This window comes from Dendrobium catenatum, unplaced genomic scaffold (genome assembly GCF_001605985.2).
Source record: "Dendrobium catenatum unplaced genomic scaffold, ASM160598v2 fragScaff_scaffold_974, whole genome shotgun sequence".
Classification (NCBI taxonomy): domain Eukaryota; kingdom Viridiplantae; phylum Streptophyta; class Magnoliopsida; order Asparagales; family Orchidaceae; genus Dendrobium; species Dendrobium catenatum.
In genome coordinates this window covers 2,436,510-2,453,445 of record NW_021319436.1, presented here as the reverse complement: position 1 = coordinate 2,453,445, position 16,936 = coordinate 2,436,510, and the positions used below count along the sequence as shown (strand labels likewise).

The window sequence follows — 16,936 nt, the reverse complement described above, 5'->3', positions numbered from 1 at the left end:
ATGCTCACTGAAATGGTAATGTTCAATATCAGACTTGAGTTGATTAAGCCTTGGCTTGAGGTTAGCTCAAAGACATTTGATCATGTTCAAGTATTGGTTCAAAATAATTTTTTATTTTGTAAATGAGTCGAGCTAATCTCGAGTCACTCCTGGTTTGAGCTTGAATTTTATTCAAAGAATTCAAACCAACTCATGAGTTGACTCATGATTATGATTTAAGTAATCATTATAATAAAAATATTAAAAAATAAAAAATTATAAGAAAAATAATAGATAAACACTTAATATAAAAAATTGAGATATAATTTTTAAATATTTTTGTTGACCTGTATGCTATATCCAAAGGAAACAAAAAAAAGAGATATATATATATATATATATATATGAAAAAGCATAGAAACCTACTATGCTCATATGCAAAGCTGACATTTAACAAAATGATATTTCATGGCATCATATCAAACAATTTTATTTTAGAAACATATCAAACAAATAAAAAAATTAAAAACCTTCACAAAACAGTTCAAATAGCATCATAATTAAAGCTGTATAATACTGACCACAAGTGCTTCAACACAACAAAACCACCAACTTTTCCAGATAGGTAAGACAGTTCCCTCGATAAATGACTGCTCATATTCGAACGCAAATGAAATGATCATAAATATAGCTCCAGCTAGTCTGTTGCCACAACATCATAGCCAAAGATTATTGGTAAATCACCACAATATTGATTTGCGAATTACACGCCCTCAAGCTCCAAACTTGCTTTAAGCCAATCGCAAACATCGTTCATCTCCTCAGGGATAGTGTAGTGGGCAAGCCTGCAGTGGATTCAAATCGTTCAAAACAGAAAACACCGTGCTGAATCTGAAGAGAAATTATTTTGTGCAGACACTGGATGGTCCGGAGAGCAACTAGAACGTGCCACGTCATCCGGTACACAGCGGTCCCGAGCACCGACATCGAGCAAAAAAATGACGTGACGCGTTCTGATTGATCTCAAATGCCGTCTGGGATCCGCATAGAATAATTTTTCGAATCTTGAAGAGCTGAAAGGAAACATGTTACACTAGGATGCTTAATATACCTGTCGTAGCTTTTGAAAGTTAGATTCTGAAATCCATTTGACCTGAGAGCTTCAGCGGATCTCTCTCCATGCTTGTAAAGCACTACATCATCCCCTGCAAGAATTGTTTTTTGGTTATTATTATTGCCTTAAAGCTATATGCCCATATGATTTCTCAAAACAAGAGTAAGGCTGTGAGAAAGTTCATCGCTTATTTTACTCATTCAAAGGACTATAATTTTCATAGGGTGGTAGAGCTTTTTTCCACAAGAACCCTTATAGTTTTAAGGTTGGCAAGCAAATATCAGCGATCAGACGACAGATGGTCACATTCCACTTAGGTTTCATTTAGGACAACTTTCTTACTATTTTTTAAAGTAGTTTTTTAGTACAAAATTTTTAATTTTTTTATTACAAAATTACTTTAAGAAGTACTAAGAAAGCCGTCCCAAACGAAGCCTTAGACGGCCAGAGGAAAGATTAATGAACCAGTCCTCGAGTATTAACGACCAAAGTGGAGCACGTCAACGGCCTCTATTCATGACGGTTAGCCCCTTATTGGTCGTGATAGTTCCAAGAACTCTAGATCTCCAATCCAATATGATAAGAATGCTCCACTATATCACTAGTTGTTTGCATCAAAATTCATACCAAGACAATGAAGACATAGAACAATTCCCTAACATCTTCGCCTGCATAGGTGCCCATTTTCCCTAAAGAGCTGCATTCATGTCACACTCAATATGAGAGGACCCCCTTCTAGTTTGGGATTAGACTAAACTTAAATAACTCATTTGTTTAGCATTTGTCGTATGTCTCTATTCCTAATGTGATCCATGTGAGTTCCTAATAGATCAACCTAGAACTATTGTGCTTGCTTGACCTTAAAATGGTTTGTGCATGGTTCAAGCAAAACATACGAGACAATATCTACCAACATACCCTAGGCATTATTACTTTTGTTTAATTTAATGGCTCATCAAAATAGCCCCTTTGAATAATATGAGTTTAGTGTGGCTTATTTTGAGGCTAGATTCATAGCAATCCATAATTGTCACATTGATAGGCCTTATCAATCTACTAAGCTACATGCAATATGAAGCCATTATACCCCTTACCTACGTAAGTGAACACTAATCTAAGATAAGAATCATTAGGCTAACATTAAGATCCATGGAGTCACTTCTAATTAAATAAATATGAAATTCCTCTGAGTCTAAGTGCTATCATCTACTTAGGATTGATCAAGATCAAACGTTGGTCAAAATTGGCCATGCGAGACTTCCCTTCTGTAATTAATAATATAGCACTTAGACCCTAGCGGATTATCTAACCTCTAAAAGGTCTTTAGATTGATCTGCTAGAACCCAATCAATCCCTAAGTTGGCTCAAGTCTAATCCAGGCGGATACCAAAGTTCAATCAAGACTGAAAGTTTGAAACTACCTCTTCATATAGGTCCATTGGGGCTAATTAGGTCCTAATTGGACTTGGATTTTAATTGGACTTGAATAAAGTGTAATAGTTAGGGGTGTCAAAATAGATTAACGGGTCAGGGTGAGGGTCATGCTAGGGTCTTACCCGAAATTGACCGACTATGAATCCGGTTTACTCGAACCATACTCGATAATCCGTTTTGATTAATAAAATTTATAACTTATCAATTATAGAATTTAAGTTAACTGATAAAAAATCAGAAAAGCATACCAACAAGCAAAAAAAATTAAGTAGTCACTATTGGGTTAAAATCTAATGCATAGACCAACCTGAACCGAGTCATTAATTGACACTCTTAGTTATATGCCTATTGAGAGTTGATTTGGTCAATATGGGTTATAATTCAATCTAAACTCAAACTTGATCCTCTAAGATGCACATAAACTCATGGGATCTTATTAGTTTAAATTGACTCTTAGCATGGTCCCTAAGACTTAGTTGTCCATTGGGTAGGATTAAACCCCCTAGCATGGAGATAACCATAATTGGACCAAATCTTACCATGGGTCTTCAATTGATCATTGAGTGTAATTGACTTCCTCATGTAAAATGATCACTTAACCATTATCATTTAGGTTTAATTGACTCTCAACTAGGCTTGACCCAATTACATTCATATATATATAGATCGGAGGAGGGAGTTTGGCGGGCACATGTGAGTGAGGTAAGAATTTGATCTCTCTCTCTCTCTCTCTCCCCCCCATAGTTGCCTATCAAGTTCTAGCCAAAAACAAAGAATCTCATAGGGAGAAAGAAAACAGACATACCAGCATCCATCTATGAGAGAAAGAACCTGCTATGATCTACAAAGGGAACGATTCAGCTGAGATTCCAAGAAAATTTCTCTAATAGAGTGTGTTCTGCCTTTAGAAGAGGATTGGTGGAGGCTGATGGAAAATTGAAGGGCCGTTGTCGGGAATTTTTATTAGGTCCGGTGTCCTGACTTAGCTCTATGTTCGGACGCTAGTAAAATAGTGCCACGTGCTTTTTACTCTTTACCGCGCGGCCCGACGACCTGACCCGGACACGGACCAGATATTGCTATGTATTGGCTAATTTGTGCAGACTGGGATGTTGCTCGGTATTCCTCGGTAACGAGAAATACCACTCTGTCAAGACTAATACCTAGCAATACCGAGCAATACACGAACATAGCAATACCGGGTTCCGGTCCAGGTCGGGACGTCGGGCCGCGCGGTAAAGAGTAAGAGCGCGTGGCGACATGTTATTGGCCTCCGGACGTAGAGCTATGTCAGGACACCGGACCTAATAAAAATTCCGTTGTCGGAGGAGTATTGTTTCAAGTGAAGAATCTAGAAGCACGCCGGAGGAATTCAAATCCCGCCGCCGGCCACCCGTTCAACGTCGCACAGCACCCGTTGCCTACTTGCCTCAACCCGGTTAGATTACTATCTCATCTGAAATATTTTTTTTGCTGTGTATGGCTTAAGAAACAAAAACTTGATTTTGCCAAGCAGCTGAATCACCGGATTTGAAGCTTGCTCTAAGCTCTTGCCAAGCTTTAAAAACAGAAGCTTGCTCTTGCCAAGAAGGTTGAAGTTTGGTTTCAGAACCGCCGTGCAAGCAGGTTTGCTGATCTCTTGCATTTTGTCTATTATTTTTTTATTACATGAAATTTTATTCATGTAATTTTGTCTATTGTTTTTTTTTCTTTATAATATACTACAAAACATTATGTGAAGTTTGGTTGCCGTGCAAGCAGGTTGAAGGTTGAAGTTTTATTATTATACTTGAAGCAAGTTTTATCTTTTTTTTTATAATTGATATTTTTTTTTTCATTTAATTTAGCATGGATAGATATTTCAAAAGAAAAGATGTTGAAGATGACTACAAAACATTATGTGAAGAAGACAATACACAAAGCAAACATACCCGTGTAGAAATTAATTTTTTGGATATCCCCGCCGATCCAGGATTGAGGAAAAAAATTTTAGATTATCATCCTAACTAGAGGGATAGTATCAGGAGACATTATTTGTTAAAAGGACCGTATCAACTGCGTGATCATGAATTCCCGCGTACTCAATTTGGTGATAGATTTTGCAAATTTTCTTGAATCAGAGGATTCTGAGAATCAAGGGAATTTTCTTGAACTTCTGCGTTTTCTTGCAAATCACAATGAAAGCATAAATAAAGTTGTTTTAGATAATGCTCCTGGAAATAATAAACTAATAGCTTGGAGAACTTGCTCAGAAATTAGTTGAGACAAGAAAGCATGATATATTTCCTTTGGTGTTCTCACTTATAAAGCTTGCTCTGATTTTGCCAATTGCTACAGCAACAGTTGAACGGGCTTTTTCTGCAATGAAAATTATAAAGAATCATTTACGCAATCGCATGGGAGACTCCTGGATGAAAAAGGTTGAGGGTTTTTTTTTTAACTTCAATATTTTGTGCCCCCACATGTACAAAATCCTGGCTCCGCCCCTGGGTAGGAGGTTAGGGTTTAGTCGTTTAGAGTTTAGAGTTTAGCACAAATCAATCACCAAATGATGATGTTGAAAGATTATATATGAAGATATCCTACCAAAATATTGTGGGTAGTGTTATTTATGTTATTATTTGTGTAAGCCTGATTTAGTTTATTAACTTAGCATTACAACTAGTTTTATGCTTGATCCAAGGATGCATAACTGTAAAGCTGTAAAATAGGCTTGCTGAAAATTCCAACAGATAATAATGCATAAGCATGTTGACAAAAGCTTTAGCTACTGTAAAATTTTAACATTACTTGGAGTTGCTGAGGATGGTGAGAGAGAAATCATGATGTTGTTTGCTTGGATTTTGATGAATCAAATAATCAATGTGGAGATTTTTGTATTGGTCCTTTTATTTTTTTTATTTAGTTTTACTTGTAAGAGCAAGGGTATAATTTTAGCTGACACAATCACCTTACCCTTTTTGTAAAGACATTTCATATCATTTATTTCCTAGTGAATCTGTTCTCCTCTCCTCTCTGTTTTCTTTTCCCCTTGGCTATAAGGTTCTAGCCAAGAACCTTGTACAGGAAGATGATGTTTATCTTTGGTAGCAAGAACATACTGTGAAGGAGGCAATGCATCTATGTGTCGCTGGCTCACTACTATGAAGACCAGGAAGGAAAGATTCTACTGAGGCAAAGGAATCAAGTGGGCATTTCTTCCATAAGAAAGGGTGTTTTGCCTTTAAAGCGGACCATCGAAGGCTACTAGAAAAAACAATGGAAGGCATGCTATTTGAGAATTATTTTTGCAGGTGGAGAACTAACTTTTTTCAGTTAAATTCTTCAAAACAAATTTTATCTATAAAAATTAAATTCGTACATTTTCAACCGTTTGTTCTACATATCTAAACCAGTTAAGTGTACTTTCACCCACTTATATTCAACTAGATAATACTACCACCATCACTCTAATATAATTATTATTTAATTTATCCTTCTTAATTTTATCATGTGTCCACCTTAACATTATCATTTCTACTGTACTCAACATAACAATCAAGTTTTTTTTTTTTTTTTTTTTTACCTAGAAATTAGATCACATTATTTAATTTATCCTTCCTACGAAAACCTTTTCCCTAACTCTGTCTTTATTGGTGGCTTCCTTAATATCTTGGTTCACCGACACTCTCCCCTTACTCCTCTGTCAGGCGACTCTTAAGTTGTTCAGAATTGAATCTAGACAAGTAACCCAAGAGTTAACTCTAACTCAATCTTTAACACTGAGTTATTGAACTTACCCAACAAACTTACAAATCACCCATTAATTAATTCAAGTCGCATAAAAGAACTTGCTAACTTGTCGGAATATTTGCTAGCCAACTAGGAGTTATTTTAAGAACTCACCAAAGATGCCCACTCTTGATTCAAAACTCACTTAACATTATAAACAAGCAGCCAAATAAAAGTCAACTTTTGCATTCTCTATTAAATTGTACAATGTAGCCAATTCTGCAAAAACAACCTTGATCCCTGAGTCACTGATCAAGCAAGGGCATATCGAATTTTACAAGAAATCTCATACAAATGAGAGGCAATCTCTCCAAAATTCTCCACAAAACTCTCTTTGAATTGCTTCTTTGTAGCTCTTTTGGTCTCGCCTTTCTTTATTCAAGGTGGTTCGACCAGATTCCTAGTAAAACAATTATCTAAGACATTCATTAGGACCTATCCTCTCTCTCGCTCTTCCTTTTCACTCTTGGACTTGATTCATTTCTTTAATAAAATCTTGGTATCTTTGAATGAAAGCTTTTTATCCAATACTTTCATTTTTTTTGGCAACTTATATTATAACGCTCATCAAACAATAGCTGGTTTAACACTTGTTACTTCTTCAGGTTGTTTTTGATTGATAACAATTGGTAGTAGAATCATAATCAAAGAAAGACAAAGAACTATAAGAGCATGGACCACATTGTATGATGTTCATCACTATTTGACTGCTGATAAACTAAATACCTTTTCCATGGCAAAGAAATATAGGCAATGAGGCAGCACGTCTCACAGCTTCTTCTAATCCTTCTAACTTGTTCTTCAAGCTTCTACAAATCGAAGCAGTTATTTGAATTGGTTTAGAATAGTTTGATTATGAGCGAAAGCAAAAATGGCACTGCTAACTAAAAATGGTAGAATTAATATTTAGGATAGGTAGAGGGAACATACTTGGAACATGGAAGCCAACCACTTAATCCAACCACTGCACTTAGAATCACCGCATATGGATTTCCATTACCATATCTTCCATGAGCACTGCAAGTTGCGGAGTACAAAGCAGTTGCAGCACCCATGCTAAAGCCACCAACACCAAGTTTAACTGCAATGACCAATTAAGACAAATGATGTCACAACTAACGCTGAATGCATGCAGCAAGCAAATTAAAGAAAAGATTAGAGAGAGCAAAGGTGCTGGAATGTGAGAAAAATAATCAAATAATTATATTAAACGTGCTGATAAGATGCATTTGAAGAGAGATGATCGAGCAACATCTGCATCATCATCGTTTAGAAAGTCTTTTGGGGAATGTTTCACACGCCAGTCAATAGTTCTTTTCTTGTAAAAGAGAAGACAAGAGGAGGGGGCTTTCTTTATCATATTGGCGTTTTCAATAGAGATGCTTCTAGGCATACGGCTAACTGGAGATATTAAGAAAGCCGTTCCCGTGTTTGAAGGAAACCCAAATCATTTCTAATAAATATTTTGACTAAGAAATTAGATACCGTAGCCCCAGTTATTTCTCTTATTGGATCATTAAGCTCAATTTTGTACTGTATTGGGTCATGCTATTAGTAGACCGACTTGGACCGATTCTTATATTCTTGATCAATTTTGTCGGATATGTAGAAATATTTGTCGTTATCACAGCGGATCCTCAAAGAAACAAGTTTTGTATCATATGAAGTATATACTTTAAATTTATCTTTCGTGTGCTAGAACTTTGGCTCGTTTGAGATAAATATATAATTCAAAAATTATTTTAAACAACAATCTATATTATTTTAGGTCCACCCCTGTCCCTTCTTGCTTTCCAAACACTAATTCTATCTACATGTTTAAGGGTGTATTTTTTACCCTTTGTTGCAACCAAAAAAAAAAAACTATTTTCAATTAACTTATCTTCAATAAACATAAATCCAATCATTTGTCTAATATAATTATTTCTTATTTATACTTGTTTTTTGACATCTTAGCATTCTTCTAGTGCTTCATTAAAAGTCATTTTCAAACAAAAGTTCTCTTGGACTACTTGAAAATGGAGAACTAGTGCCTCTCTTATTGCAGTTGAGTTGGGCTGATCTGATGATCACATGAATGATAAAACTTTATAAATAAAGTGGTAGTACCAAATCAAACTTAAATCAATGTTTAAATTTTGGTAATCATATAGAGAACATGGAATATAAGCCTAAATTATCTTGTAACATACTATTTGTGGGTTCAGTTGACAGAAGTTTTGCTACATGAGCAGCTGAAGAATCAATGCCCTCAACATCATCTGGGCCATCCTCTGACAAATCCCCCACATCAAACCCTACAGACATGCCAAATGTGAAGAAAAGTAGTTGATTGAAACAAAAAAAGAATAAAAAAGGACATAATATAAAGTGCTACAGTGTAATACAAAAGAACTTGAGCAGGAAAATTGTAGTCACAAAAGCAAGCTTACATGCAGTTGAAGGAAATCCACCAAAAATTGATACAGGTCTAACAGGGGCAGTTGGACATATCCATTTTATCTGCATTAAGTTAAATAAATATCAAAAGTCATTGTGACAAGCTAACATTTGGAAAACTAGAAATATGTTCATAATCATTAGCCACATGTAGTAATTATAGGAAAGAGATGGCTAGGAAATGTTTCTTGTACAATCATACACAGTGTGGTAGATTTGCAGGAAAATAAAGCCAGTGCTTACATTTGGTAAAGGAAGGGTTTCCAAGATCTGGGACCAGCTGAAAGACAAGAAAGAAAAAAGTCAACCACTCTAAAACACATGCCCAAACTTTTCAACATAATTCAACACAAGGAGAACAAACAAGTAGTTCAATAGATTTCCTTGCTTAGAAGATGTATGTATAAGTTAGCAAAGAAGATAGATAAGAGAAGTAAAGATTTAGTTTAAATATAGTGCATTAAAGATGAAGATAAAAAAATATTTTTCTTAGAAGATGATATTCAACATAGATGGATGAGATATTTCAATAATTTTTTCAATGAAGGTTGTAAGAATAAGATTGACCTTAGCACCTTAAATAAAAATATGAATTTTTATTTTTATCATCATATTTGTAAAACTGAAGTTGGAGAAGCTTTAAAAAAAATGAAATGTCAAAAAGTGTAATGACCTGATGATATTCTAATAGAAGTGTGGAAAAGCTTAGGAGATCAAGAAATTTCTTGGCTTACTGAACTCTTTAATATTATTTTGAAAATTAAAAAGAAGTCAAATGAGTGGAGAACGAAAGTGTTTATTACTATTTTTAAGAATAAAGATGATACATAAGAGTGTGCAAATTATAGAAGAAATTAAGTTAATGTGTTATACATTAAAATTATGGGAGAATAATTGAGTATAGGTTATGACATGATATTAATGTTTCTCAAAATCAATTTGGAATCATGTCCAGAAGGTTTACTATGGAAGCTATACATTTGTTGAGAAGTTTGATGGAGAAGTAGAGAAAGGAGCATCAGCATATGATAAAGTTTCAAGAGAAGTGCTCTAGAGAGTTCTAGAAAAGAAAGGTGTTAATAATGTTTACATTCAAGTCATTAAGGATTTGTACACAAGCTATTACTTGTGTTGAAGCACAAGATGGTTTGACCTTTTTTTTTTTTTTTTAATTTCAGTTGGTTTGCATCAAGGATCAACTTTATTCCCTTATCTTTTTGCTTTAGTCATGGATATTTTTAGTAGACATTTGCAAGAGGATGTACCCTAGAATATGTTTTTTTTTCTGATGATATTCTTAATATTGATAAGATTAGAAAGGAATTTGAAATGAAAACTTGAATTATGGATGTCAGCTTTAGAGTCTAAAGATTTCGTTTGAGTATATCTAAAATGAAATACATTGAGTTTAATTTTAGTAGTAATAGATCTATAGGTGGGAATGCGACATTGGGTGATCAAGTAATTAAAAGAGTGCACATTTTAGATATCTTGGGTCGCTTGTTCAAAATGAGGGTTAAATAGATGAGAATATTACTAGTAGAATTAAAGTTTTTATGTGGATGAATGCAACAAGCCTGTTGCGTAATAGAAAAGTACCCGTCAAAGTTAAGAAAAAAAATTATAATATGGTGGTGAGACCTGCAATGCTTTATGGGGTAGAATATTGACCATTAAAAGAGAAGCATAAAATTAAGTTAAGGGTTGCTAAGATAATGATGCACGGGTAGATGAGTGGCTTTATGCTTAGAAACATAATGTGAAACTAGTATATAGGTGAAAAGGTTGGAGTGGCTCTAGTGGCAGGTAAGATTAGAGAGTCGTCTTAAATGGTTTGGTCAAATAAAATGTTGGCCTTCTGATGACCCTATTAGCATAGTAGATGTATTAGATCCGGCATACGTTAAGAAAGGTAGAGATAGACCTAAAAAAACTTCATAATAAAGTATTAAAATGAACTTTATTATTAGATTTAAATAAGAATTTGACTCTTAATAGTGCACAATGGAGAAAATGGATTCATGTAGCCAACCCCACATAGTGGTATAAAGGTGATAGGGACATCAGCAGCGATTTCGACACATGTATTTCCAGGAGATGCCGGAGATCGACGGCCACGATCATGATCTGTATTTTCATCATTTTATGTAGTAGTTTATTTTTATTTTATGTTTTTCCGTTTTTGCCCTCATGGGTATTTGGTAGCTATTGTAACCCAAGGGGCATTTTAGTCTTTTGCTTCTTTGTCATTTTGAGGCCTATTTATAAGGCCCTTTTTCTCATGTAATAGTTAGTTTTTTATGAATGAAAATTTGCCACTTCATGTTCTCTTTGTGAGTGCAAACCTCCATGATCTCTTAGTGAGTTCATAGGAGAAGCTAGATCTCTTTGTGAGTTCTAGGTTCTTTCTTGCTCTATTATTTTCTTTCATTGCTCTTGATCTCATCGTCGTTGTGTGGATTTGGGTTGGAGCCTCTTGGAGGAAGTTGGAATTTCAATTTTGGATCCCTAAAATTCTCCCCACAACCTCCCCTCCCCTGCTCTTGCCACCGCCCCCTCCCTGGAGTACTCAGGCCGCCGGCCTGCAACTCAACCGCCGGCCAGCGTCCTTCTTCCTCGGAGTGACCTCGGTTATAATGTGAAGACGCTTCTTCCGCTAAAGCCTAGATTAGTTGAGCGTATGGGCTCCAAAGGTGAAAGTTCTTATTATTAAATTGCGGATTCTTGTTTACCGTCGTAGTGTTACAATTGATCTTTGTGTTTTCTTAAATTGTTTGGTTAACCGACCTCGCTCTTCTTTGCCTAAGCAAGTTAAAACTAAGAATTCTAAGGATCAAACCAATGTTATAAGCAATAAATTTACTTTGTATTATTTTGTTAAAATTGCTCTCTTTAATTTCTTAAAGTAACTCCATCGCATGTACGTTTCACATCAAAAGGCTTCTTGTTATTATTGTTGTTTGTGTTTGAGCAACCGGTGCATAGCTTTCAAACTACCAAGCCGGTGCATAGCTTTCAAACTATCAAGGTTCTTCACAAGTTTTTTTTTTACATGGCACAAGTGGTGGAAGATAAATGTTAGTAAAAATGTTCAAGTTTTAATCTCATAATTTATAGTAGATGCCTACTTTAAGAATACAATACATGAAAGTAGAATAAAACCATGTGTCCATAAGACGAATGTTAAAGTCAGGTGGTGAATGACTTAATTTGATAACAAGGGACCTAAAGTTCTCGCATTTGTCATTAACCACATTATTTGAAGAGAGCTACAATTCCTTTCCTGGCTTACAAAAGCAAATACGATTCAAGGATAAAAGACATTGCAAACTTTGATAATATATTAGATTGTACATGCAAATACAAAAATATATCAGAAGCAAATCAATCAAAAAGAAACTAGAGTTCAATAATCAGAGTTAATACAAGAAGAATGCCAAGCCTGAAATTCTCATATATAAATTGCATATAGATGTAAATAGTTAGCTCAAAACTGTTATATTCAACTCAAAATTGCACGTTTAAGCTCAGGTTGAAGAAGATGAATAACACAGCAATCAGCATTGCTGCCTTGTGTTGTGTTGCAGTGTGTGAGCTTCAAGTGGAGCAAACTGTTTGTTAAAGCTTAAAACCATACTAAGATTGTTGTCTAAACTCTGAAGTGCCCCAAATATTACTTGTTCATTTAAAAAGCGTGGCAGTTATAGGAGTTGATTGAATGACTTACATAAATATTTTTGTGAATTTCATATAATTATAACATAATATCCTAAACTTAATTAAATATAAGCAGTTAAAATATCCACTTTATTAATTAATTAGATAAGAAAGGTAAAACTCCAGAAGTGCTTTCCTGTGAAGCTACTTAAATTTTTTTTCTCATGTATAAGCAGTTTAGATAAGTTATAAGAAAGCTGCTCTTTAGCTTTCACACAGCTGAATTTTTTTTTCCAAACATCCTGAAACTACTTATGTTGTTCAAAGAAGCAGAAGATGACAAGATAAAGGCATAAAGGTATGCCAAAAATAGGCTAAAAACATGATAAGCAGGCACATAAAAAGGAGCAATTGATAATTAACCATTAAAAGCAATGATAGAACCTTATAAAACAAGAAAAACAACATGATCTTATATCCAAGCATAAAAAATGCTTTACCTTGCATTTAGTGGGTTCAACACTCTAAGCATGTTAATAGAAAAAAAAAATTTCTAAAAGACAACGTGATACCCATTTAGGCTTTGTTTGGGACGGCTTTCTTATTTCTTTTTAAAGCAACTTTTTAATACAAAATTTTAAATTTTGTTACAAGAAAGATGCTTTAAGAAGCAGTAACAAAGCCGTCCCAAATAAGCCTTAGATCACCATTATTTAACAGAAATCATGCATAAAGCCAAAGTAAATCATACTGAGATATGTACACTTGCATTATAAAAAAAACTTTGATATTCCTGTCATATAATTCTTAGAACACTGGAAAAATATGCCTAGGAAAACTAAAGAAAAATATGTTACATTTGGATTAAACACGGTACAATTAAAAAAACGTTATAAAATCTAAATGTAAGGAAATGAACGCAATAACATCTTATCAGTAACCATCGAAGAGCAACTACTCTTAAACGACAGAGAAAAATTTCACCAAAAGCCAGATAAAACGGACCAAAATCTCCCCAGAGAAAGAAATGGCATGCGATAAACAGTATTATAATTTCATAAAAATGCTAGGTAATCACAAAAAACATGACAGTAATGTCAGGAAGAGAAACATAAATGGTAGATCTTTACCTCGCACCATTATCCCCTAGACCATGAAGCCAAACAATTGTGGCTTGATGCTTTCCCTTTGGCCTGACCACATGAGTTCTCCCAAACTCAACAGCCCCGCCACCGGCCTTGGAACCTGCATTCAACCACTTGAACGTAATAAATCACCGAAACTAAAATATACAAACAAATCAAACCCGTAAGAACACAAAACCATTGGATAGTGAGAGCAAGAAAGGCAAAAAAACTAACCAGATACAACAGAACTGCTTTTATGACTCATATTGACAGCACTAAGAGCGCAACGCTCCCTGCAAAGAAGCACGGGTCAAAATGATCGCCAATCTAAACGTATCCATATCATTTGAAATGAAATATGAATAAAAAACTCATGAATCCGAATCACCAGTGTCGGGAACTAGGGTAAGAGAAGGGCACAACCTAACGAGCAAGGTAAGGTTTGGAGAAAATTTCCCAATCTTTATCATTCGTTCAAAAAACACAATCTACAAGCACAACACAGACAATAGTACATGCGCCATTCAGACAAGATTGAAATGCTTGCAGATGGGAAGAAAGCAGACTCATTTTTTTTCTTTCATTTTCTGAACAGGAATGATTGCCTGTCGGAAATTGGGGATGGCGAAAAATATCAACAGCTACCCGAGAATGGTAAATCCACGATTAATGCCCCCAAAAAAGAATTTTTTAATTAAAATCATAAAAGAGAGAACTTCCTATTTCTTTGGGCGATGGAAAACGAAAAAAAAAAATAAAAATTCATTTGCTGTTGTTGTACAAACTACAAACCTGGAATCGGACTGTAAGGGGAGAAAAAGGTGAATTATTTGCTTTCTTTCTTTTAGAGCATTCAATAAAATTTTCTTCTTGTTCTGCGGAACTCTTCCAATATCGCAGTTAAATTGTGCGGTGGTGTGATGATGCGTCCAGGTCAAGGTACGTATGTATTTTGGGGAAGAACGAATATTCATTATATGATGGTTGAAATTTTGGTATAAATTTCTCCCAAAAAAAAAAATTTTTTTTAGTCCACTGCCAACAGAAATTCCTTCGGAACTGTCCAAAAATTTCTGCCTATATAAAAAATGTTAGTTTGATCTTTTTTTTTTTCTCCCTAAATATTAGTCATTTCGTGTCAGATCATTTAGGAGTCTAGTTAAAAATATTAAAATAAAACTCTCAAATAATCATATATCATTTTGATTCTTTAAAGAGCTTATTTGTTCTTAGGTATATTATTCAAATTATTTTTCAAAATTCTTTTTTTAAATTTAACTTTAATAGAAAAATAAAAATAATATTTTTATATGATTATTACACCAATTCTAAAACCTTTTTTTTTTTTTGAGTCCACTGCCAATAGAAATCCCTTCGGAATTGTCCAAAAATTTCTGCCGATATAAAAAATGTTAGTTTGATGTTTTTTTTTTCTCCCTAAATATTAGTCCTTTCGTGTCAGATTATTTAGGAGTCCATTTAAAAATAGAGATTTTTACATACATATCACTTTATTTGTTACATATTACATATTTAACACCTAATTCTTAAATATTACATTAATATCACATAAATACTATTCTCATAACAAATGTACCACTCCGTCAAATGCTTTCCTCACACCGTTTTTTTTTCTCCTTCCCGCCTGTGATTTTCGCGGGAGAACAGAGGTTTCAGCGAACCTCGTTAACAAATAAAAATTTCATTAACCGTTCGACCGTGTGTTCCGACCTCATTAATTCGAGTCTTTGAACCGGGTCATGACATTCCTCCAAGTTAGCATAATCCTATAAAACAAGTATCTAAAATAAGGCCCGTCTTATATATATGAAAGCTTGCATATGACACCATCAAGCATTATTATTAGACAAATCAATCATATGATCCCTTTTTATATATGATTTTATTTTCTTTGGCTTAAATGTCTCAAAATATTGATTGGAGAATGGTTCTAATGGTGTCCTTGAGAGTTAAAAGGCCTGGAAGCATTAAGGGGATGTGTGAAGATCTGATGCAGTGTCTTTGATTTGGATCCAAAGAATTTGGAGTATAGTGGAAGGAGAGAGCCAAAGTAGGCCAATAATACCTTATTTTTAGTTAAACACTTACAAGAGGCTTAAGTAATTTTTTTTCTTGCTATAGAAAGAAAGTAATCTCTCTCTCTGTATAAGATAATGGACATAAAACAAAATAGTTCAGTATAAAGTATATTAGAACAAATTTTGAATATGTTATAATGGTAAAGTGATCATTGAAGTTTCAAAATAATTGTCATATATGAAAAAAATAAGTGTTGTGTTCAATACTTCAATGACATCATTTATAAAATTTATCCTTTTTTTTTATTTTATTTTTATGTCAGCTATGAAGATTTATATTATAATTATGAATTATGAATCACTTTTTTTTAGGGGTACAACATCTCAATGAATGAAAAATAATGTCCTCGGGTGCTATTTTTTATTAAAAAATATTCATAATATGTTATCAAAAAATTATCTTGATCGAGCACGAATCTCGAGACAATATCAAGTTGGAAACTTCAAAAATTAAATATGGGATTATCTGAACTCCGAGTTCAGCAAGCTTATAGTCGAATTGATAGTCTCGAAAATACGAACCCAACGACACCAAATTCAACTCAATCTGAGCCCAAATGGGTATGAATCAAAGACCCGAAATGTTGTTTGAAGATTCAAACCACAATTTTGATTACCAAAAGGTTTTCAAACATGATATGCTTGTATTCGAATCGAGAGGCTCGACGAGACAAATCCAACGAGCCTAAGATCGTCGAATTATGATATTGTTAAGACCTTCAAATGTCTGACAAACGATCCACGATCAAGGGATTCAATATCGTCCGTCCATCTGAACCACTCCACATTTGCCTTTGATCCTCCTCCTATTTATGGGACATGACATTCTCAAAAAATTATAAATAGCCAATCATTTCTCTTGAGATGGGGACCCAAAAAAGAAGATGAAAAGAGAAGAAGAATGGGAGGGAAGAAACTACTCCTCAACCACCGCCGGAATTCCGCCCGACCTTCAAGTGACGCCGGAATTCCGCCTGACCTTCAAGTAACGCTGGAGTTTCTCTCGAACTCCAAGTGACGCCGGAATTTCACCCAACCTCCAGGTGACACCGGAGTTTCACTCGAACTCCAAGTGACGCCGGAGGTCTGCCCGAATACCATCTAATTCCAGAGTTCTCCTCGGATACTAACTGATGTCAGACTTCTACCCGACGCCGGACCTCCGCTCGTCGCCAAGTTTCTACCCGACTCCGGACTTTTTGTCAATTATTGAACTTTCTCTGGACATCTACATGATGCTGGATTTCTACCTAATGGCCCTTCTGACCTCCATCGCCTGTCGAATACGGTCCTTCTGACTTACGTCGCCCACCAAC

At 34.8% G+C, this 16,936-nt stretch overlaps 1 protein-coding gene across 4 annotated transcripts; it reads right to left on the bottom strand.

Moving 5' to 3' along the window:
- Window positions 1–443: 443 nt before the first annotated feature.
- Window positions 444–14,533, bottom strand: LOC110101925 (acyl-protein thioesterase 2). 4 transcript variants are annotated; one of them, XM_028697582.1, is made up of 11 exons: window positions 14,314–14,455; window positions 13,910–14,126; window positions 13,756–13,814; window positions 13,525–13,639; window positions 8,981–9,017; window positions 8,731–8,800; window positions 8,491–8,595; window positions 7,229–7,379; window positions 7,025–7,107; window positions 1,091–1,184; window positions 444–824 (listed from the first exon to the last, which is right to left on the bottom strand). In XM_028697582.1, the coding sequence occupies exons 3-11, from the start codon at window positions 13,784–13,786 to the stop codon at window positions 743–745; spliced, it is 768 nt and encodes a 255-aa protein (XP_028553415.1). In that variant the 5' UTR covers window positions 13,787–13,814; window positions 13,910–14,126; window positions 14,314–14,455; the 3' UTR covers window positions 444–742. The 4 variants fall into 4 exon arrangements, with proteins under 4 accessions (XP_028553415.1, XP_028553414.1, XP_020685691.1 ...); XM_028697581.1 differs by having other exon boundaries at window positions 13,945–14,126; XM_020830032.2 differs by having other exon boundaries at window positions 13,945–14,009; window positions 14,314–14,438.
- Between the last annotated feature and the right edge of the window lie 2,403 nt (window positions 14,534–16,936).

What these genes read in the sequence shown, in the direction of transcription:
- LOC110101925 (XM_020830031.2), bottom strand. Translation starts at nt 14,495, where the DNA reads ATGAATATTCGTTCTTCCCCAAAATACATACGTACCTTGACCTGGACG. An exon ending in CTAGGGGATAATGGTGCGAG is followed by an intron (nt 9,018 to 13,524) that starts GTAAAGATCTAC and finishes CTTGTCTTTCAG; the next exon opens with CTGGTCCCAGATCTTGGAAA. An exon ending in GGTTGGCTTCCATGTTCCAA is followed by an intron (nt 7,108 to 7,228) that starts GTATGTTCCCTC and finishes TTCGATTTGTAG; the next exon opens with AAGCTTGAAGAACAAGTTAG.